We start from the raw sequence: 24722 nt of genomic DNA, 5'->3' as shown, positions 1-24722 counted from the left end.
ACACACTTTGCAGGGGGATTTGGCATTTAATTTTTCTTGGCGTCTGGAAAAACATCTTCTTTTCCCCCCTTTATTTGACTTTCTGCCCCCTTTATTTTGGTCCAAGATCATTACTGGGCTGGCCCTAATAAAAACGTTCTACACCCCTGCTTAGTAGACTTAATGAAGTATTTTTAAGCCAGTATAAAAATGACTGAAACACAAATTTACATATTTGGCATTATTGACCAATATTTTTGATTTAATTTATTTGTTAAGAACATCAAGATGCATTACAGTGAACATTATAATAAGCTGGGCGGACACGGTGCGACTTTTTCACTCGTAACACTCAGCTTCAGCTCTAACTGTACGACTTCAGCGCAGGGTAGATCTCACAAGCCATGTGCTCACTGTACGTCTGGTAGCAACACGTCGGACCTAAAATATGCTAAAAATAGCAGTTTTTACTCAACACCTCAGACTTTTTTGTCTTGTTTTGCCTGTTGTCCTTCAGGAGTGCTGCAGGAGGACACACAGGGATTTATGGGGGTTGGATGAGGAAAACAAAATAAAGTAAATCTGTGTTTTGTGATCAGTTTAATTTGACATGATTACGACAAACACGCTTTCTTGACAGTCATTGTGAGAAAAAAAACGTGTAGAAATAAAAACGAACAATGTGTGTTATTGGGGAAATAGCGGGTGAGCGGAGTTGATGCATGATTGCGAATGCGCCGTGAGCGGTTCTGATACTTTTTGGGTCACAGCTGCTCGCTGCGCCGCTTAAAGAGTACGATACCCTCAAGAGGAACGCGATAAATATTAAACACTCCAGAAGTCCGTGCGAGCGCACGATTGCTGATCGGTAGCTGGTCACGTGGTGTTAATCGCCTCTCGTAACCCCCTGTACGCTACACGACGCTCAGCGCAAAACTCGCCCCGATCTTGTGGATTCTCGCACGAGTGGAAAATCTGCTCAAAAAAGTGAAAAAGTCGCACAGTGTCCGCTCGGCTTACTGTCTGTCTGTGTGTGTGCGTTGATGCCTGGGCCGAGCTGACTGAGCTCCCGGCTGCAGTTTTGTGTATAGGGAGGGGTGGGCGCTCTATCTGACTGGCCAATCACAGAGCGTGAAGACAGTCAGTTACCCAGTGAGGATTTCATTCAGCACGATTACAGATATTTTCGAGTTTTACACTCGTTTCTTGCTCGTATTTGTCAAAAATGCTTTATCCGTACGCTCATAGCTGTAACCACCCTGCCCTGCCTCCTCCTCCTTGCTACCTGCCGGCTGTGATCACAAGCAACAACACAGTAGTTCCCGCTGCTTCTTCGGGAAACGGCGCAAAAAAAAAAAAAACATCACTTGGGATGTTGTAGGCGTGGCAGCCTGCCACGGCTACGCCTATGTAAGGGAAACCCTGCTTTAAATGATGCTTGGCCTTGGCATCAAATTTGTAAAGAACTTGGGATCAGGTGAATTTTTGCGCTCTGCTCTTGACGAAACAAAGTACGTGTTATTTAATTTAAGTTGTGCATAGCTCTGATATGTTTATCAGATTTAAAAGGAAAGCTAACTACTGGCTAAAACGGCAGTATATGGTTTGCATTCTTATACGTTAATCCATATCAAAAGTGAATTGTCTGCTTCATAAAATGTGTTTTTAAAGACATTTATGTTGTCGAGGTAAACAGACTCTAAACCCACAAAAAGGCTTGTTGACATGGTCTGATAAACAACTACAATACATACTCTGCTGCACGACTTCAGCAAACAAAAAGACTGATGCAGAAGTGACTGAGCACAGTTCTAGCCATCTTCAACAACAATCACCACAATGCCCATGGGCACAACAGCAACTCTGTGATTGCAAAAGTGGAGCCATTCAGTGACTTTATATTGTGCCAATTACTGCATGTCTGAATATGATTGTGAGGCGTCCGACCCAAAAGGAAATGTTATTTTGTCCTTTTCACCAAGCTGTGGGTTGTTTGATGGTTTTGTATGACAGCTGTGCAACAGAAAGAAAAGCTTTGAGGTGAAATCTAAAAGGGGCATGCTGAATGCAGCTAAAGGACAGTTCTTCGTTTGAAATATGTAGACCAGGGGTGTCAAACTCATTTTAGCTCAGGGGCCACATTGAGGGAAATCTAGTCCCAGGTGGGCCGGACCGGTAAATAAATAAAAAAAAACTTCAGATTGTTTTCTTTGTTTTAATTCAATCAATATAAAACAAGGCTGGAGCCTGAGGACAGTGTAGTACAAGTACAACACCTGAAGTGTACTTGAAAATTTGAAAATAAATAAATAAATACACAAATACATAAATAAATAAATAAATAAACATTCCTTAGTGATTCAAAGAGCTTACAGATCACATGGCAAGATCAGTTTCATGCAGCACTTAAAGTATATTTGACTCATTTTACTTTACATCTTTTAGCTTTCACCAGCACATCGATATCAGAAGTCACATCCTGAGTGGCGGCCAACTTCAGGATGTGATTCAAGTTCTTGTGTGAGCCTTGAGCGCAGCTTTGTTTTATTTATACTCATTACAGAGAAAACTTGCTCACAAAGATAAGTTTATTTTCACTCTACATTGTAAAGTATGAAAATAAAGTTTATACAACCATCTCGCGGGCCGGATTAAACCTGCTTGTGGGCCGGATCCGGCCCGCGGACCGCATCTTTGACACCCCTGATGTAGACCATGTCTCTTCTGCGTAAACAGTCAATATGACTCTGTTTGTTTTTAGGCCCAAAATTAATCTAATCAAAACTAGTTTATGAACGTAACCCTAACCCTACACGCTGGATTAAGACCACACAACACTCTCCACACCTGTTAGAAATTGGCTGGATTACAACGAATATGGAAACCTTCTTCAATGTCCAGGCAATCATGATGCTTCTACGCTGAGTACTTGCCAACAACCACTTTCCTGCTCTTTTCTGTATTTGCAAGACACACTCCTGCACCCTCAACACACCTAATCTGTCAGCCTTCCCACTTCAGTCCAACCAGATACGTCCACTATCTCACAACTCTCTAGGCCCGGTACCCATACAACTCTCTCAGGCCACGGCAAGATGCCGCTTTTCAGAAGAAAATCACAGTGCATGTACACAATGTTGATTGAATGTGGAGCAGTAACCCAGGTATGAAGCCAGTGGGCAACTGGTGCTTAAAATTCTCAATAACCAAGCCACGCCGGAATCGTGCACCTTCCATTTTGCATGCATTCTACTATGACTTTGACCACACTCCTCTACTTACACAGTGAAATGAACAGAATTAATTGTATTACTGATTGTTAAATTATGAACAATGTCATTAACCTATAATTGTACCTGAGGGAAAGGAGTTGGCATGTAGTAGTGATCCACTTTCATTCAGTGAGGAATTCACTTTAATATATATCTTTGCCTTTTCAAAAGACCTACTTTTTATTTTGTTAATTACTGTTCCAGAAAAGAGGGTAAAAATACTCTCACCAACACAACCGTTGTCCACGGACAAAGTCCTGATTTCCCTTTCTTCCAGTCATATTTTTATTCATTTCTATTTCAATTGTGTTTATTGTAAAAACGTGGAAATAAAGACAATTTTTGTTTAGAAGTAGAGGAAAAAACAGCAACCCCCTTACTTTTTTAAGACATGCCTGCTTATAATCCACCTTTGACAAATTGTGTAACAAGGAAATGTGTAAAAGGGTAAAAGAGACATAAGGATAACCTTGTAGTGTTGGTAAACTGGCGTCATTTATCTTTTTTCACTCATGTCATTATATTCTGTATTATGGGTGTTCATCTGAAGCATGTTCACAGCAATTTTCCAGCATAATGAGCACCATATGGCTGTGATTGGCTTGTCTTTAGATGGAGTAGTCAGGCACATCACATATCTGCGGTTTTCTACTCCGCTTGTTCAACAGGTGTCAGAGAAATGATGGATTTAAATACGTTTAATGATAATAAGCATTTCTGCATTCAGTTTAAACTCTGTGTAGCCTTAACATCCGTTTTGTTCTCCTGTTGTTAGACTGTAAAAAAAAGTGCGAAACCAGGCAGAAAGTAGAGACTGATGCTTTCTCAATGATATGGCATCAAATCAATTTTTGCTGCGAGCTGGCTACAGAGAGCACAGACTTACAAAAACCACCAGGGAATATATGTTGGGATCTAAGTAACACACCTTTGTAAAAAAGCTCCTGTCTGATCTATCGTTATGATGTGTGACTTGCATACCTTTCCTCCAGAGGATGTGTAGGTGGTCCTTATCAACAGGCTGGTTCAGAATGATCAGACAAATCCTTTGCGTGCCTGAGGTTGAAAGAAAGGGGAAAGTAGTCGGAAGCACAGACATGAAAGGAATTTACAGCAAAACAGCCAAAATGGAGGAGCTTATTTCCAACATGCACCTTTCAAATAAAGACTATGCTTAAATAAGGGGAAACATCAGTCATGCAAGATTGTTGTCATTAACCCTTGAAAACTAACAAATCCTTTTAAAATACAAAACAGATTGGAATAAATACATCACAATTTAGAAAAAATAAATAAATAAAAAAAGTATAAATAATTTTTGATTTTTGTGTGGACAGAATGTCACTTGGGGCTGTTTAACATGAATATATAACTCAAGAAGCAATTGTGCAGATGCTTGAAATGGCCTGACCACGGGTTCTCAAGGGTTAATCTCTAAATAAATCTTACAAGGACGAAATGGCAGCAAAAGTATCTTTAAGCCACTCGTTACAATGGCAAAACTGCATATCAAGCATGCTTCAATCATTTTTTCCAAGCATCTTAGCAACATGCTAGCATAGCATAGTTACACATATTTTAAAATGTGGTTGGATTAAAGCAACTTTGGAAAATCATTGGTAAAAATGCAATCACAGTACTGCTACTCCCAAGTACTCATCAAAATTTACACCATGCTGTAAATGTACGCTGTTTTTTTCCACCACATTCCTACCAGATATGCCCACGATTCCACAGAAGACCTAAGGTTTTGGCGGAGTTCCTTCAAACCAAACTGGAGGACCATGCCTTGCAAGCACTTATGATGTGTGGATATGTAGCCTATATATATGAGATCTTTATGTCCAAACTAGCACTAAATTATTATGACCAATCTGCATGAATGCTCATGAAACCACTAGGGGGTATACGTTGCTACCACCATGCTCCACACAGGTTCCAGATGTGCTGCTACCACAGTGATCAACCACTATGCCCTTGCTACAGATGTTTAGGCTTAAAACAATCCTCAGCCCACTGTGTTTTTCATTAGCACTTAAAGACCTTGTTGTCATTGTGAAGTCTCTATCCTGTTTGAAAATAAACCCTGGGTAGATATGACGTGTGACCAGCCCAAGCAATGATTTTACTCAACTACTGTACCTCCGTTCTCCTTGACCAGGGTCACAATCAGCACTGAAGTCCTTCTCATTTGTCAAAAAAAAAAAGAGAAAACTTTGCACATATCTGCTTGAACACATTTAATCTATTCTCATCTGAATACCTTGACCTTGGTTATGCACCAGCTGTAACTGCACGGCAGAAAAAAAACTACACTCAAAAATGTAATACATTTATATATAAAGGAGCCGTCACCCCCGTCTCTCTTTTTATCAGTGTTCCTCCCCGTTTCTTTGTCGAAGACTCTGTCTCACAGTGAAACATTTTAGAAACCTATTTATTTCCTATCCCCCTCCATTAATCTGCTTTTAGCTTTTCTTTTGCTCTGCTGCTAATGCAAATCCCCAGCTAATACTTTAGAATCGTAATCCATCTATCTGCAGGAGATGGAAAAAACAAGGAAAGGAAAGTCTGCATTTATTGACAATGTAAAAGCAGAGCTGCTGGAAAAGCCTTAATGGACAAAATATGAAAGCACAACCTCTTCTCTCCTTGCCTTCAAACTTTTCATTGCTTATTCATTTATCTTTTTCCTCATGTCTGCTCTTATCAGGGGTTCCTCATCCATTCTTAAAGGAAACTTCAACACGAAACCCAAAATGTCACATCCATGCAACGTGTTACAATCACTTTCCCCAACGCTTAATTTACGTATGCGCCCCACAAATTATAGTCTCCCCAAAAGGTTTCAAATGTATGCCTAACAAATTATTTTACTTATGCACATTTAATTCTATGGAAGGTGAAAAACAGGAACAATGAAGAAGTAAAGCTATATATATATACTTCAGCTTTCATGAACTTCTTACAGTAAAATTACCCTCAAGAAAAAAAAGAAGAAGAAAGAAAAATACTTTTTGGGATTTATACCCTCAGGTGTAAAGAGTGCATCTTGGCTTGGCCGAGAGACCGGCAGAGTTAGAAAAAAAAACAACATCCTTTGGCTTTGTTGCAGAGGTGGGATTCATATTGTTATAAAGTTCACATAACTGGAAGGTCACTTCAAATATGAAAGTCAACCTAACTTGAGAACGGTGAAAGGAAGAGAATAAAAAGAGGACGTAAAAGAAAACAGTAGAAAGGAAGGCACCGGGAGGGTGTAGGCGTAAGGAGGAGAAAGAGAAGGAGGAGAAGATTTGTCAATCTTGTCTCTTAATTGGCTGGAAGTGCATAGAGAACAAAAGACAAACTCAACCAACCATGACTTTTCTGATAACCCCTTTGTCACATAAACACTCACCTCCCGTACATACACGCACTGAAAGAGATGTGTGGCCTTTCTTGCACTCTTTTCAAAGAAATGTCACCTTGGGATTCTTTCAAAAGTGTCAAACAGCATAAATACCACAAGCCGGAGCATGCACAAACATACCAAATTGCATATGTTAGCATATAGATAGTCCAGGGAAAAAGCACTTAGAGCTCATCTACCAATATATCTTCATGTCAAACATTTTGACTTGCACCTGTATACACTGGTCATCTCATTAGAACACATGTTTGTCCTTCTGTCTTAGGTCAGGATGAAATAGGTCAGTTTGTGCTCTTTAATTCGCTCAACAGTAGAAGACGTAACACCCATGCTGTAAAAGCAATTAAAGTGAAGCCCTATCCTTGGAAACTTATATACAGGTCCTTCTCAAAAAATGTGTATATTGTGATAAAGTTCTTTATTGTCTGCACTGTACTGATAAACATTGGACTTTCATATATATTAGATTCATTACACACAACTGAAGTAGTTCAAGCCTTTTATTGTTTCTAATATTGATGATTTTGGCATACAGCTCATGAAAACCCAAAATTCCTATCTCAAAAAAATTTGCATATCATGAAAAGGTTGTCTAAACGAGCTATTAACCTAATCATCTGAATCAACTAATTACCTCTAAACACCTGCAAAAGATTCCTGAGGCTTTTAAAAACTCCCAGCCTGGTTCATTACTCAAAACCGCAATCATGGGTAAGACTGCCAACCTGACTGCTGTCCAGAAGGCCATCATTGACACCCTCAAGCAAGAGGGTAAGACACAGAAAGAAATTTCTGAACCAATAGGCTGTTCCCAGAGTGCTGTATCAAGGCACCTCAGTGGGAAGTCTGTGGGAAGGAAAAAGTGTGGCAGAAAACGCTGCACAATGAGATGGTGACCGGTCTTTGAGGAAGATTATGGAGAAGGACCGATTCCAGACCTTGGGGGACCTGCAGAAGGAGTGGACTGAGTCTGGAGTAGAAACATCCAGAGTCACTGTGTACAGGCGTGTGCAGGAAATGGGCTACAGGTGCCGCGTTCCCCAGGTCAAGCCACTTTTGAACCAGAAACAGCAGCAGAAGCGCCTGACCTGGGCTACAGAGAAGCATCACTGGACTGTTGCTCAGTGGCCCAAAGTACTTTTTTCAGATGAAAGCAAATTTTGCATGTCATTCGGAAATCAAGATGCCAGAGTCTGGAGGAAGACTGGGCAGAGGGAAATGCCAAAATGCCTGAAGTCCAGTGTCAAGTTCCCACAGTCAGTGATGGTCTGGGGTGCCATGTCAGCTGCTGGTGTTTGTCCACTGTGTTTTATCAAGGGCAGGGTCAATGCAGCTAGCTATCAGGAGATTTTGGAGCACTTCATACTTCCATCTGCTGAAAAGCTTTATGGAGATGAAGATTTCATTTTTCAGCACGACCTGGCACCTGCTCACAGTGCCAAAACCACTGGTAAATGGTTTACTGACCATGGTATTACTGTGCTCAATTGGCCTGCCAACTCTCCTGACCTGAACCCCAGAGAGAATCTGTGGGAAATTGTGAAGAGAAAGTTGAGAGACGCAAGACCCAACACTCTGGATGAGCTTAAGGCCGCTATCGAAACATCCTGGGCCTCCATAACACCTCAGCAGTGCCATAGGCTGATTGCCTCCATGCCACGCCGCATTGAAGCAGTAATTTCTGCAAAAGGATTCCCGACCAAGTATTGAGTGCATAACTGAACATAATTATTTGAAGGTTGACTTTTCTGTATTAAGAACACTTTTCTTTTATTGGTCGGATGAAATGTGCTAATTTTTGGGATTTTCATGAGCTGTATGCCAAAATCATCAATATTAAAAACAATAAAAGTCTTGACTACTTCAGTTGTGTGTAATGAATCTAATATACATGAAAGTCTAATGTTTATCAGTACATTACAGAAAATAATGAAAATTATCACAATATGCTAATTTTTTAGAAGGACCTGTATATTAATTTATTTACAAAAATGCCACCAGTGGCCACTTATGGTAGGTTAACAATTCAAAGCAATACAATACTTGTTCCAAATACTGTTTCAATACAACAAATAATTAAAAGGGATGCTAGGCAGTTTTGTTTGCTTTTAGCATATCCTAGTGTCTGTTTTTAATTCACTGCGGTTATACCAAAAACAAAACTTATCTCCTCTTTGTGAGTTTGTCGTTTTAACAGCTTAATCCAACAGCTGAAATGTCTCCTCAGCCTTCATTACTTTCTACAGGAGCGATTCATCACTAAATCAAATAAATCAGCTGTGTTCATGATCTAAAACATGCTGGAAACATGCTGGAAGCAGACTCCAGTCCACCATGTCAGCTCCACTCCACTCCACAGCTTGCTCCAACCAACCAACCAACCCAACCCAACCGGCAACTCTGAAGTAGCAAGTGCGGTATTCGGAGCACAGGGGGCAGTGGAGTCTGAGTGACCTTTCATTGATCTTGAAAATGATTTAAAAATATGAAAAAGTTGCATAGTATCCCATTGATTTGTGGTTTAATTATAGGAATAAGTAAAGAGATTATTTCTGAACAGCAATTTGATGCGCAATTTAGTTTTTTTTATCTTATTTTATATTTAATTCAATTTTATTTCATTTGCTGAGCTCAGGAGCAAGCAAAAGTCAGTCAACTGTTTCCTTGTACTTAGTCACCCATTTGTCCTCTTTCTTTTCTCGGGTTCTTAAAATATCTGCCATTGAGCGTCCATTATGGCAAAAATGACCAATTTTTCTAACTTAAATTTTCATTTTAGAGCATTGTCAAGCCAAGTGTGGCTCTTGTGAAATGTTGTTGGGCAGTCCAGAGCTGTGTTGGACTGGGGAAAAATAACAGTGCCATAAAAATAAGTCATGGGAATTTAGTTTGGACGATCAAACACTCTTCAGTACTCCTTGGAAAGGGTAGCTGTGCACACTCGAGATTTTTAAATACAGACATCTAGCGGCTGCTTTCATTCTCCCCTCAGAGACTCTAGATAAGCATTTGCAGTAAAAGATAAAACCAGGGAAGCCGTAAAAAATATATATATATTACAAATTGATCCAGTATTTAACCACATTGTGGAGTGCTGGGAAACAATTTTAATGATGCAGAGAATCATGATCACATCTTTCACCTTTATTAGCAAAAGACAAACCTATAAACCAAGTTCAATCACCAAGAGCAGGAGTGCTTAGGTTTGCTCTGTCCTCCAATCACTGCGAAGACGATTTATTCACCCACTGAGCTGTTTAGACTGAATCTTCAAAGCTAAGCTAAAATGTTGGATTAAATATTTTATATTTTATTTATACAGGCCAGTTCCTTATCTGTTTTTAAGGCACTCCTGAAAACCCACCTCATTACCCTGGCTTTTGATACCTTGTGAGATGTTGGTTTCTATTTTTTATTTTATTTTAGCTGTTTTAGGTGATTCAATGCCGTTTTATCAAGTTTTTATTTTTAATATAGGGCTATTTTAATTTTATGTATCATGTGTTATTTTTATTTATTTATCTTTGCTGTTTTCTGTTTAGTCAATTGTTTTAATGTATTTTCTGTACAGCACTTTGTTCCTGTGCTGGGTCTTTTAAAGTGCTTTATAAATAAAACTGGATTGGATTGGATTCAATAGATGCTTCGTGTCTCTTTCTAAATAATAGTTTCAGTAATGCTGACCTTTGTTTGTGTCTTTGTTAATGCTCAAACAAATGATGTTCATATGCAGGGATCTCCTGTATACAAACGTGTATAACTGTCACTCACAAACCTGTTCCTCTTCTCACCTCGCAGTCATTTCTCCCACCACAAGAAATAATTAAGAAACTCAGCTTCTAACATGATATTGTATTGTAATTGAACAAGTACACACATATAAATTTTTAGGAATTACTATAGATGAAAAACTGAGTTGGAAGCCTCATATAGATGATATAAAGTTAAAAATATCAAAAAATATAGGACTTATGAGTAGAATGAGATTTGTTTTAAATATTAAATCCCTTCAGATACTCTATAACTCATTTATTTTACCATATCTGAGCTATGGTGTTGAAATATGGGGAAATAATTACAGAGCAAATATTTATCCTGTATATTTACTTCAAAAAAAGGTAGTTTGAATAATTTCCCATGCTAACTATTTTGCTCCAACAAATCCCATCTTTATCCATTTAAAAGTTCTAAAATTTTACGATATTATTGACCTGCATACACTGGTTGTAGTATATCAAGCATATCAGACTCAACTTCCACCTTATCTCCAAAGGATGTTTGAACTATGGGGAAGGAGGATATAGTCTAAGAGGAACTGGGATTTTCAAAAAAAAAAAAGAATATTAGAACCAATAAAAAACAAAGATGTATCTCAGTAAGAGGAGTGAGTTTATGGAATAGCCTCGAGGATAGATTAAAAAATTCATGCTCGTTGAAAACATTCAAAAAGAGTTTTAAAAATAATGCCTTACGTAATTACCAAGTGCACCAAAATTAGTTTTGTCACACGTTTTATATCTCTTGATTGATTTCAATTGTTTTTGTTTTATTCATGTTATATCTTCTGATTGATTTTGTTGAAATTAGGATGATGCATGTAATAATTATATTGTTTAGATGTTTATTTACTTTTGATATTTATGACAATGTTGTTTTGTTTTTTTTGTAATGAATTAATGGGTAGGCTTAAATAAGTTTAACTTCAGCCTATACCTTTTCGCTCATAAATTATATCTAAAGAAACTGTTTAATTTATAAGAGGAATTTGTACCTGTGATAATTATTATTATGTTCTTTATTAGATAATTATTTTCCTTTTCATGTGTTTTATATGTAATTGTTATGACGGGGAAAAAAATAAATGAATGAATGAATGAATGAAGAAAGAAAAAAGAAGCTGCCTGTTTTTCAGAGAGAAAGTGGATATTTTATAATAATTTAGAGGTACTAGGGAAAAGCCGTTCTTGGGGAAAAAATACAATTCAAAGGTCCGATCCCTTTCACCAGGCTCCCCCCTAGAGTCTGATGGCTGCAGAAAATGGCATAACACCTGCTTGTGGCACACACACGAGCAGATAGACAGCTTTCCGAGTTGCTGAGGTAAAAATGTCCAGAGCAACTCCAAACTCTGATGTGATGAAAAGTGAGACAGTTTTAGCTTTCTCGGGTGATTCTTAACTTGAAAATCACAAAAGCTCAGCACCACCAACAATCTGGGGAATCCCCACCACTCAAAAAACTTACAGAGCATCAACGGAGCTCTCTTTTCTGCCTGCCCTTGGCAGCACACACGCATACACACCCAGTTTCACTCAAACAACAGAGTTGAGATCTGCCTGTATTCCCAGAAAGAACGAAAAAACCTCCACCACCTAAACCTTTCCTAACAAGAACAGACCCATACTCCAAGAGAACATAAAGCAACTCCTTAAATGAGATTTGCAAACAGAACGGGATGCCAGGCAGCTCAGATAACATCCTGTTTTGCCAGAAACAAGTGTTCCTGCACAGAGGGTGTTATGTCTGCATTGGGGTGAGAGATGATCAGAGCAGTCTGATGGAATGGTTATGATTTACAAGGAGGACCACAACTAGATTGGATGTGGTTTTTCCAGTATTGCACATTTCAGATCTGATTAAAACAATTCCTTTATTTGACAAAACATTTAACATACGAAGAGCATTTCAAGCAAAATTTCAAGCAAAAAGTCTTTGAGAAGCACGTTTTAAGCAATGTACAGGATGAGAGTGTTATATTAACAGTATTAGCCATTTCATGTGAAGGAAATGTAAAAAGTAACAAAAGCTCTGCAAAAGAAACGCTTGGATTGCCATGGCAGCATTTTAAATTAACATGATGTTTTCAAATAGTGCAGCAAAAAGTCAATAGTGATCCTGGTGTTGGCGCTCGCCAGTCACCTACATCACAGCTGCCTAAGCAACAAAAACAGGAACTATTCATTAACACTATGGCAAGTGACAATGTTTCATCAGACTCGTATGTAGCTTCTGACACCTCTGCTGCTCAGTCAGAATGTCAGATAGATGAAGAGTTGCGATGCAATCAACCGCGGGTGTTCGAGCCTCAGTTTGACTAAAATGACCTGCAAGCTGATCTGAATGCTGATGGTGAAGCCAGCGTTGAGGATATGGAACGTCTTCAAAAACCAAAATGGCTACAATCTATGTATTTTAGCTATTGCTTTGATTTCCAAGCTTGTAGATGCACTTCCATTGCATCTAGAGCCACACTACATAATATACAAAAGCATTTGCTACCAATTTTACTGCTGAACACCAGAAAGATGATGGTACATAATGTTTTGGCTAATGTTAAAATAAAGCAATACTTTGCAACTTTTTCATATTTTTAAATAATTTTCGGGGGCAGGTATGTGCTAAAATGACCCTTTACATGGGTTAATGAAATGCCACTCAGACACCTACCGCCCTCTGTGGCCAGAATCCCGCACTTGCAAAATTTAAAGGGGTGAGCCGCCACCTGTTGGACTAACCCCGGGTTTCCACCGGAGCCGTCAGCAGCACGTTACTGCAGCAGCACATCTTGCTGGCGTAAGCTGCTGCTTGGCCCTTCCCACGAGACGCGAAGCAGCAGGGGAGCAGCTGTCACCGACCGAGCACGAAGTCACACGAGTGACTTCGTCAGTAAACACAACAACAAGCAGGAGAAAACTACAACATTGCTCCAAAAGGTTTGTGTTTTATGTTCTGTCCATTTTATAATCGCCAATACGGACCTGAAAAACAAAGGAGACCGCTAGCTAGGTGATAACTTCTCACGGGGCCGCACAGTTAGTAACTTCTTTTAAAAGTAAAGCAATCGGAAGGCAGTGTGTTTCTTTATTCTGAAAATCTCGGGAGCTTCTCTCCATTTCCGCGTCCGATTTCCTGTCTTTCCTTCCCCAAAAATGTCGAAATTGACCCGTTTCAGAGGCGTCGCGCGTAGAAAATAGAACCGGCGCGTAAGGGCCGCGACATGCTGCTCCTGAGACGCGGTCGACTCACGCTGCTGACGGCTCCAGTGGAAAAGGTTCTGTTGACCACAGCGGTTCCTATCAGCAGCTATGACGTGCTGCAGCAGTAACGTGCTGCTGACGGCTCCCGTGGAAAGCCGGGGTTAGAAAACATGGAGCTGACATACCTGGTGCTGCAGTCTGCTTCCAGCGCATTTCCAGCATGTTTTAGATCCTGAGCACAGCTGATTTACTTGCTTTAGTGATGAATTGCTCCTGCAGAAACTAATGAGGGCTGAGGAGACATTTCAGTACTCAGGCCCTGTCCACATGTAGCCGGGGATCTGCCAAAACGTAGATATTTTCCTACGTTTTGGCCTGTCATCCACACGAAAACGGAGTTTTTTCACACGAAAACGGAGTTTTTTAAAAACTCCGGCCAAAGTGAAGATCTGCGTTTTCTCCGTTTTGGGTGTCTGCGTGTGGACAGAGAAAACCGGAGTTTTAAGGTCCGCAACGTCACTTTCCGCGACAAAAAAATGCTGACATCACGTGTGCGACCTGTGTTTACACTAGCCGGCATCGAAGCCCTCAGAGCTGCGCTCTGTCACTACCCGATCCATCAATTGTCCAAGCGCTTTCTGCTTGTTGGTTTTTGCAAGCGGAATTACTGCTCCTTGCGGAAGACCACAGACGAAGGACGAGGTTAAGAACGGGGGAAGTACTGCCGCCTACAGGTCTGGCATGTCCTTAACAACGTATTTATCCGGGTACGTGTGGACAGAGTTTGTTTTTAAAACGCGGTGGTGTGGATGCAAGTTTTTGGAGGGGCGGATATTCGTTTTTAAAAAACCCCGGCTACGTGTGGACTAGGCCTCAGATTAAGGTGTAAAAAGACAAATGCACAATGAGAAGACACGTTTTGCTTTTAGTTCTACTAAATGGACACGAGGGGGTGCTAAAGGCAAGCTAAAACTGCCAAATGCCTTTAAGGCAGACTACTGAAATGCCATTCTTGGCCAATGTCCAACGCATCAAAATAAATCACTTCAACCATCTTAAAATGCAGGTCTTGTTGCCACGGTGTGCCCTATTTCTCAGTTATTGGTGTAGTGTACGGCTTTAATGAAGAGCAGACTGGCGTTTAGCAAACTGAGAATGATCAGGTGCAATGGTTGGACCGACAAGAAAATAAAGATGCAATACATTTAATAAAACAGCAACCAAACAGTCAAACTCTGAAATGTTTTCAGAAAAGCTGAAAAGCTATTGCACAATACTGGCCACAGGAATACATAACATATCATAGAGAAATGATTCAACTCATCTTGTCAGCAGAGATGCTTGGTGTGTTTTATAAACATTTATAACTATCTCAGGCAGTACTGAGATTAAAGAGGCTATAGCATGTTTTCTTTTTCTTACTCTAAGCTCTGTCATTTTAAAGTTCTGTGGAAGAGAAATGATCTGTGTGAAAACTTCACACTATCATTTAATTTTCTGCTAAACCAATAGCAATATCTCTTCGCTGCTGTATGTAATCTTGTGAGACAGGAAGATATGCCGCCTAACTCTCGAGAATGAACTCTAAAAAATAGATTTGAAAATGAAAATACACAGAAACAACTAATCTAGGTGTAATACAAGGAAAAGAGAAAACTACGAGGTCTTCGGTCTGCCTTACAGGCCAAACGATGATACACACACACACACACACACACACACACACACACACACACACACACACACACACACACACACACACACTACTGAGAGCATTGGTCAGGCAGCTATAGCAGCTTCCTCTGCAGGTCTTAAGGGCAGAGGATGAGTTTCTATCTAAAACCCGCCTAAGTTTCGATTAGAAATTCAGTTGAAGGTCTGAGGCACCGTCAAAACTTGGTCACGAATGAGCTTATATGTTGAGGGCATGTCCACTAATGAACTGCATCAGATTATATTCAGATGTCCAAATCTAGTGTTGAACTAAAGATAACCTAAATCGCAAGGGGGGTGGGTGGATATAAAACGTTTTATTTCGACAATCAAATCACGGTTTCAAAGAGTTTCACTCATTTTCGTCTACAGTTATTTACTTCTAATCTTTAAGGGAGAAATTTTCACTTTGACTTTGATTTAATGCCTTCTAGTGTCCTGGAACCCCCTCAAGGTGCTTTACAACACAGTTATTCATGCACACACACACACACACACACACACACACACACACACACACACATGCACACTCTGGTGGTGATTAGCTACATTGTAGCCACAGCTGCCCTGGGGCGCACTGATAGAGGCGCCACCGGCCCCTCCGACCACCACCAGCAGGCAAGGTGGGTTAAGTGTCTTGCCCAAGGACACAACGGCAGCGACAGACTGAGCGAGGCTCAAACCTGCAACCTTCAGATTACGGGGCGAGCACTTAACTCCTGTGCCACCGTATAGCTGTCTTAAACTTAAACTCTTAAGATTATAATCTAATTAGATTCCAAAGGTGGAAAAAGCCGTGAAACATCTCTGAGCCCGACACCAAAAGGATACCATCAGCTGTACCTGTCCATTCCTTCAAAGGTCAAATTACAGAAACCTAAACTTTTAATAAATGGATGAATGGTTAGACCAACCTTTATTAGCCTATAACATAAATGCATAAACATACCCACCTCCAAAGTGGCTAAGGTTGTGGGATTTAATTGTCTTTAATTGAACTTGAATTGTTGCTGTACACTTTTGGCACACCACTTATTAAATTTAAACCTAAGCCCAAACACACAATAATACTTTATTAATGATCCAACACTGATTACACTTCTAATTATTTGAATTTTATCTTTTTTTGGACAACTACATTTTTTGATGATGTTGCATGGTTACCGCTTAAGACGACAGCTAAACCTTTATTAATGTTCCAACAAAAAAACTTTAATTGGAATAAATTGTTTATGCATTGTGTTTTTGTGGATTACATTAATACTTTTGTTATTAAAACTGCTGATTAAGAAATGCCCACATATATGATGCTGGTACCAACTCCAACACAAACTGGAAAAGTTATTACCGACACTCTGAAGTTGCAAGTGCGGTATCTGGCCACAGAGGCAGTAGGGGTCTGAGTGACATTTCATTAACCCTGTAAAAAGTCATTTTAGCACATACTGGCTCAAGAAAATACTTTTAAAATATAAAAAAAAGTTGCAAAGTATACCTTTAATTGCGAGCTTTAAATATGGCAGAACCAGCCAACAGAGAATAAATAAGTTATTCATTTATAACATAGTTACAGCTATTGAAGTTGTAAAATAATTGTAATGTGCAAAAAAATGACTATACACACCTCAATTTAAAAAAATCTTGGTTTTTATTTATTTATTTAAAATTGTTTTAAATTTGAAAGTGTTTTCAAAGGCGTTTACCTGATGGCAGCAGGCAGTCTAAAGGTGTCCACTCTTTATCCATAGCCAGTCTTCAAACAACTGAGGAAGAAAAGAGCAGGAGTTGTGATTTCTATTACTTTCATTTAAATGAAGCAATTTTATGTTCTAGTTCTTTCATCATATTGTGAATTCACTAATTTATCCTAAGTGGGGAAAAGAAAACTGATGAGAAACACTAATAACAGGAACAAAACTCAATCAAGCTAAATTTGTTTAGTTGATTTTTCTGTAACTGATATTGTTCATCATCTGGACTAGAGAATAAACTGATCACGCTGTAAGCTTTTGTGAATAGTTGAGGTTTGAGTAGTGCTAACATGTTTTCCAAGAGGCACAAACATGTATTCATGAAAAACCCTTTTCATCATTTCCGAAATATCTTTATATGTTTTATGTTGTGGGCAATGTTGAATTCAACTAGACAAAGAACCATGCCAAGATGTGGGCACCCTAAGAGATATGCACTCAGAAAAAAATGTGTTAAAAGTCTCAGGTTGCAATTTTTTTACATCAAGGTGGGTGCAAAGATGTCTACAAGGCTCAAACGGGTCAGAAGAAATATAAAAAACTGACCAATTACTCACAAGACAGATCATGTATGAAGGAAAAAACACATCTGACATTATTCCTTAAAGGGACATTATGGAAGTTTGACAGCCAAAACATGTATAGAAATAATAAATGTCTTCTTCATACATTCTCCTGCAATGCCCTGGTCCTGTAGAATGAGCCCTGGCATTTTTACTGTGATTGCCTATTTTTCTGTAAAATCACAGAAAAAAAGAGCTGCTCGACCCGAGCTTCATGCGCGTCCACGCTCAGGCATAGCCCTCCGAACCGTTCTTAAATGGTACAGATACAAGTGACGTCACTGGCGTGTTAGTTCACCTAGTAAGACGTTGGACTTTTGTGCAGAAGACCCGGGTTCGATTCTGGATGTGAACATAGTTTATCTAGAGTTTCTTGTTTACATTAATGATATGTTTTTTTACAGGAAGATGCCAAAATTTTTATTTGAGACTCGCCGACCGGCATTGAATTCACAGATAAAAAAGATGTGGGTTCAACTTTCATTTTGGAACAATTTTTCAAGCAAGGGAAGGGAATGATCTGAGCATGCAGGAGGACTGACCCATCATAAACCTTTGTCTGCTGTGCTGAAGAGAACGGTACAGAACCAAATTATTTAATTAATTAGCTGTGCGTTCTCCTGTCCTCTGTCCACCGGGTACACACACACACACACACACACACACCAGTGTTGGGCAAGTTACTTCAAAACTGTAATGCATTATTTATTACTTGTTACCCTCATTTTAAAGCAATTAATTACATTACAATATTACTGATTTTAAAATGTAAGCCATTACACTAGAGCTGAAACAACTAATCGATTTAATCGATTATAATCGATTATTAAAATAGTTAACAACTTTTTTAGTCATCGATTAGTTGTTTAATAATCATATTTTACCGCATAAAGTCTATTTTTTACCACAATCTGACATCGGTTACAATCTGTTAAATTTGCCGCCAGTGTGTGGCAGTAATGAGCCACTGATCTACCAGTGGGGCCGTAGAAGAAGAAATTAGCCAATAAGTGCCCTCGGTTTTCATGACGTATCACGTTACTGACGCGCATCTTGCTGTGAGAGATGGCGGATCAACAACAAATACGGAAGAAAAATAGAAGCGACAAAACAAGAGAAACCCCGGACAAAAACCTCACGAGTATGGGAGCACTTCACTAGATGCCTTGAAAAGACCGGTGACCTACAAAATATGCAAAAACCATGGCACGACGGAAGCACGACGTCCCTAAGTGAACATTTGAGACGAAAACGTGGGGGCTGATGCAGCAGAGCAATGTCCGGTAAGTAACAGAAAATAAACAAGCTAACGCAGATCACATTTGGGACTTAGTGTTAGCTGAGTTCGTTACAGTGGATGTTAAACATGTTTTTTTTTTGCCGCGTCAGTTTACGGTGTTCTACTTCTGATTGACTAGATGCAATCGTGAATCTCCTCCGTGTTGTGAATCATGCGCTTGCCAAATTTAGCACGTCTGTTTATAAGAATGTTCTCGTTAAGAGAAAAACGGCACAAACCCATAACTGTGTTCCTCATTCAAAAAAGGACAACTCCGCGGAGAAAAATATACAGACGAGCTGTGTCCAGGTGAATATAACGCGGCATATTTGTACGCTTTCAATTTTTAAATACAGGAGAAATTCAGAAAGTCCTTTTTTTAACTATTAAAAGGCTGTTTTACTATCTAACGCTGTAAAACGCCTCACAACACATTTTTGTCAAAATAAATGATCACTGTATATTGTTAATTAATTCAAATAATGTAATATTAATTTAGTGTTGTAGTGTGTGTGCTGCTTTATTTTATATGTGTACTTAATTCAGTTTATTTGTGTTTCTTATGCAGAAAAAAACAAGCAACGATGGACAACTACATGGGGAACAAGACACTCACCCCCAGCAATGCATACCACTTACAAACTCTATTCCAGATTCTACATTATTTGTTATGGAATTTACCTCCTATATTTTGATGCCAAAAAATTATTCTGGACTGATATTTTGCACTGTTTAGCTCATTTTACACTGCTGACTGTGGTCATGTGCAATAAAATAGATTGCAGTCAACTGCACAATTCTCTTATGTTTTTTCTTTTTCTTAACTGAAATGTATTCATCACTTGTATAGGTTAAATAGCTAAACAATAACAAACCGATTAATCGATTAATCGAAAAAATAATCGACAGATTAATCGATTATGAAAATAATCGTTAGTTGCAGCCCTACATTACACTACTTTTGCATTACTCGAAGTTACTTTCACCAAAACAACTTCAATATGAATCTGGTAATGTGACGCTCAGTGAGCTCATGACATATATGTGGAAAGTGATGTGGTGTCTGAGCTAGGATTGCTGTTAAACAGTCAGATATAATACAGTGCTTTAAAATGATTGTTTATTAAATAAAAGCAACAACAATCTGTACTCTCAGCACGCTGCCATCTTATAGGGCCATTTGAGCAGGGGTGAGGTGGTGGGGGCTCCAAGCCTATATTTGCCTTGGTCCCCAAAATGCCTTGATACGGCCCTGGATGTGGGACTGACTTCTGGGGTGATCTGATTCAATCACATGTATAAATATTAAATGCTTATATCTTATTGCTTTTCACCGGTAAAAATGTGTATTGGGGATAAATCTACCTACTTTTTTCTTTTCAAGAACTTTGTTTTGTTTTCTTGATTTTATTTGAATAATTTCCGGCCCTTTCTCTCTCTAACCTTCCTGCATGCTGCATGTTTTCTCCGTCTTCCAGAAAAACTGTTTCCTAGATTTCCTACTTTCTAACTAATCAGCCAAAGGGATCTACCGAACGCAAACAAAATAAATAAATAAATAAATAAAAAAGCTTTGCGCTGCGCTCCAGCAGCAATGAGTTGAAATAGCCGGCGCACAGATTATGAACTCAGCTGAAAATTACGTGAAGTACCAGAGAATATGGGCGGATATAAATGATCGCAAACGAATGACTTTGTTTTGGTGGAGCGATTTTGTGAATATAACAGCGGCCGCGCGCAGGACGCAGCTGGAGTATTTGAGCCATTACCGCTGCGTCCTCTCTGCTCATAGAATTCCCGCAAAGCTGAGTCCATAAATGACGTCATATATGTGGATACTGGATCTTTTTTCAGGCTTCCCATAATTGGAATTTTTAGGAAACCCACATCTTGATTCTGGGTTTAAAAATGAGTTGTAATTACCGCGTTACTGGCAATTGTACCGAGTAAATAATACCATTTTATTTCCCTGTAATGCCTTACATTACCACATTACAGCAAAAAGCCATGCATCACAGTAGTTAATTACGTTTGTACTGCGTTACTCCCAACACTGACACACACACACACACACACACACAGAGAGAGAGAGCTGACTGTCGCAGCTGTTATTTTCATTAAGGAGTGTGCACGTATAGCAGGCGCGCCTCGTGCACGAGCCTACTATTGAAGCTGTCGTTACGCTTTTGGCCTGAGGGGGCAATCGCGAGCATAAAAATTCAAAACTCCGTAAAGTCCCTTTAAAGGGGGAAAAAACATACATAGATGGAATCCAGATTAAATGGATTCAAAAATAAGCATTTCAATTTACAAACAGTAAAATGTTTTCTACATAAGGAACCCAGCAGATTGCACTGAATAGGTGTTAAGAGTCTTTACAACAATCCTCAACCTACCAGATTATTTGAGATCATAATGTGTATTTTCCTTCTATATTCTCACAGTTTTGCAGCTCCTCCACACACAGTATCAGATGAGTTTAGTGATCAATGCACTCTTATACAAAAGCAGATTTCGGGGTGGGGGCATAAACCTCTTTTATGCTAGTTTCCTGTTTTTATTCAACCTTTTTTTAAATGTTTTTTATAGCTTTTAGTTTGTTTTTTTCTTTTAATAATACATAGTATTGTATTAGTTCCTATTGTGAGTTTTATGGTTGTGTTGAGCACCTTGGCCAGTTGATAAGTTTATACTGTAGAAGGTGCTTTAAAACAAATAAAGGAAAGACTCTCGAAATAAAGATGAAAATTTAAAATGTACATAAACTCCAAATAACTGCTAATCAAACAGCTGGAAACAATCCTACATAATACACGCTACCAGCTGAAAGAGTGATAACTACTTTTCTACCGTACCACTGTGCCAACGTGTTCTGTTATTGATAAAAATGCTCCTAGAGTACCTTTGAACTTTGTCCTAATGATACAATAGAGTACAGGTGATTGAAAACACCCACAATCCTTTTTACCACTTTAAACTGAATAAACATTTTACATTAATTGCTTGTTGATATAAGAACTTTTATGTTTAATTAAAAATTCCATCTGCACACTACTGATACTACCCACAACATAAAAACGCATTAAGGTGGGGAATAGAACCACCAACAACTCTGTATGAACTTGATTTTTTGCTAGATTACTTTATATTTATATTTCATTTATTGTGCCAACGAGTTATTTTAATTCACTGGAAAGATTAAGCATCCATCTAAATTTCAAAAATCAAAAGGCACACTAAATCTCAGATCAGTTATATATTTTGTTTGTTTCCTTTATCGTCTGTTTTTCCAGCGTTATTTTTTCTGCAAAATTTGAATGTTTAGTTGAAAATGACAAAAATAATTATAGATATTTTATTTAGTTTAATGTTAGAACGTCTGTTATTGTTCCATTGAAAGGTAAACAAAAGGTACCGCTAAAAATTATACAGTTTTTTTTTTATTAAAACCCCATAAAAAGGAAACCAGTGGAAGTTTGGGAAACTTTCATCCGCAGGCTCCACGCAGCTACGTGTTAGCATTTCGACAAGACGTAAAGCTAACATAATCCGACTTAAACGGCAAATATGTTGCTTCATGGCTTATTTAAAGCATTTCAGGTCGACTATGTGAAGGAATTTACAGCAAGAAACCAACCCAGACTTACAGATTCAAGCGGCATCCGCCTCCAATGTTGTAAACAGTCAACGAGTTCACCAAGAGCTGACAGAGACGCTGAAGAGCGGCTTGGATTTGTCACAGCGACCCCTACAGGCCAAACGTTTCAACGCTGCTCTGTGGAGATAACCCACATTTTAGGAGTTTTTAAATATTTTTCTTTATAAAGATGCTTAACCCAGACAATATATTTTATTACTTAGTACTTCAATTAACAGTAACTAAATTATTTTTATCTCACATTTTGTAATTTCCACTCACCTTAAATTAAATTCACAATTAAGTTAAAAAAATGTGAACCACCACTTAAAAGATCTGTAATAACACCATTAACCCACACATGGAGCAGGCTTCTATTGAAGTAGTACTGTTTTATGTGACATTCTAATTGAGTTTAATGGTGCATAACCAGTCTCACAATTAACTGCTTCATTGATCCTTCTATGGAGTTAGGTCTACCAGGTCCTGTCTTATTTAAAGCTAGGGGGATAGACCATGAGACCACCATCCCAGATAAATGGCTTCCTAAAGGTGGGATTAAACTGTCTAATTCTGGCTTCAGTGTTTGTGATGAACAGCTGATTTAAAAAAATACAGATTGAATAGAATAGTCATGTTGGGGTTTACGTGCTTGACTCAAGACATGCAGAATCCACGCATGAGACAAATGTAAAATTAAACGATGCACAACTAAGGACATCCCAAATTGGGAGATCAAGGGAAGAGGGGCAGAACTGGACCTACAAGTAGAGTCTGGATTGGTAGGAGGTCTGGTGGTTTGAAGATGGAGGAGTGGAGGTCATACTGTGCTGCTGGCGAGATAGTACGTGGGGAGGAGTACGTGGGGAGGTCTGTTAGATCTGAGGTGGCAGGATTCAAGTGTCCAGTGGGGTCGAGATAAGGGTTCCAGACAGGGGTGGATGAGCGGTGATGAACGGGACTGTGGGAAGGAAGATGCAGGCTGAAGAGGTCCAGGAGTAAGGCTGAAGGTGTGAGGTTGAGCAGGATCTGAGAAAAAGAAGGAGCAAACATCAGGCAGAGTAATCAATGACTAGACTAGACTATGAGTGACAGGAGAATATCCAACTGGAGATACCCGTGTGGAGTAATCAACCGGCATGGATCAGTGGTCTCCCTCCTCCAACAGTGGCTGATGATGAATCTGCTGCAGCTGGTCCCACTCAGACACCGCTCACCTGGAATGAATGCTAGAGGCTGATTAGAGGATGACAAGAATGTATTCATAAAAACTGTTGTAGTTTAAAACAACATTTCAGGTGCACTCCCTCAATGAATAGGATTTTCAAATGAAATGAAATTAAAAGTGTGCACAGTGCAGCTCAATAATGACAACATTCATCAGATTTTTACATTAAATTGTATTAAAAAAATCAACATTCTACAGCATTTAACACTAGAAGTACTAGCAGGAGTCTTACAAAAAACATTTATTTAATCTGTTTGTTGTGGTTCTGAGTCTTCTGCCTGGTGGTCGTGGGTCAAACATGTTACGCCCAGGGGAGGGGGTGTAGTTATTCAAGTTAAAGCTGAATAGTTTTTTGGGGTTGTCTTTATGACCTCTGGAGGGCGTTCATCTGTGCCACCGTGGAGCTGGGAAACCGCACACAGAGGCAGCACGTGAGGCTACTCTATACTGAGCATCGATAGGCCACAAGCAGACTCTGAGGGACGTTGCTTTTTCGGAAGATCCCTAGGAAATAACAGTTTACTGGGTCTTCAACGAGCTCTGGATTGTTTGCGCCCCCAGGTTCCTCTGTCAAGTGAACTCCCAGAAAATAAGAGTGTGTGACCTTCTCCGCTCTGATGAAAAGTAGCTGGATATGTTTGTCTCCTGCTGTAGTCCACAGTGACCTCCTTGGCTTTGACTATGTTCAGGGGGCATGCTTTCATCTGTCATGTTTATTTTTGTTCAGTTTCTGTTTCGATCCCTCAGGTCCCCGGACCCTTCTGCACACCCTCCGCTCAATCAGCCTTTTTCAGCCCATCTGTGCCATGCCTGATGGCCTCCATGTCTCACCTGGGCCTTCACATTTCCTGGAAAATTCCTGCCTTGCTTCACCAACAATGGATTTCTACATTGTTTCTGATTACGGTTCA

At 39.3% G+C, this 24722-nt stretch overlaps 1 protein-coding gene and 1 long non-coding RNA gene across 8 annotated transcripts in view; one reads left to right on the top strand and one right to left on the bottom strand.

Moving 5' to 3' along the window:
* tpk1 (thiamin pyrophosphokinase 1) overlaps window positions 1–22709 on the bottom strand; it is a 152609-nt gene extending 129900 nt beyond the window's left edge. For 5 of the 7 annotated variants that reach the window (XR_011521109.1, XR_011521110.1, XM_015955371.3 and 2 more), the window contains exons 1-3: window positions 22594–22709; window positions 17057–17116; window positions 4233–4307 (exon numbers count right to left, since the gene is read on the bottom strand). Coding sequence is in view for 5 of the 7 variants with exons in the window: in XM_015955371.3 (XP_015810857.3) it covers window positions 4233–4307; window positions 17057–17099 (118 nt within the window). In the remaining 2 variants the exon portion in view is untranslated. The remainder of the gene's footprint in view (window positions 1–4232; window positions 4308–17056; window positions 17117–22593) is intronic. The other 2 variants (XM_015955372.3, XM_015955373.3) reach the window with 2 other exon arrangements.
* Window positions 18450–19743, top strand: LOC139070624 (uncharacterized). The gene is made up of 2 exons (XR_011521111.1): window positions 18450–18950; window positions 19515–19743. It is a non-coding gene; the product is annotated as an uncharacterized lncRNA (long non-coding RNA).
* Window positions 22710–24722: the final 2013 nt, after the last annotated feature.

This window comes from Nothobranchius furzeri, chromosome 7 (genome assembly GCF_043380555.1).
Source record: "Nothobranchius furzeri strain GRZ-AD chromosome 7, NfurGRZ-RIMD1, whole genome shotgun sequence".
NCBI lineage: Eukaryota > Metazoa > Chordata > Actinopteri > Cyprinodontiformes > Nothobranchiidae > Nothobranchius > Nothobranchius furzeri.
Note: the sequence above shows the minus strand (reverse complement) of the source record. Positions and strands in the feature narration are given on the sequence as shown.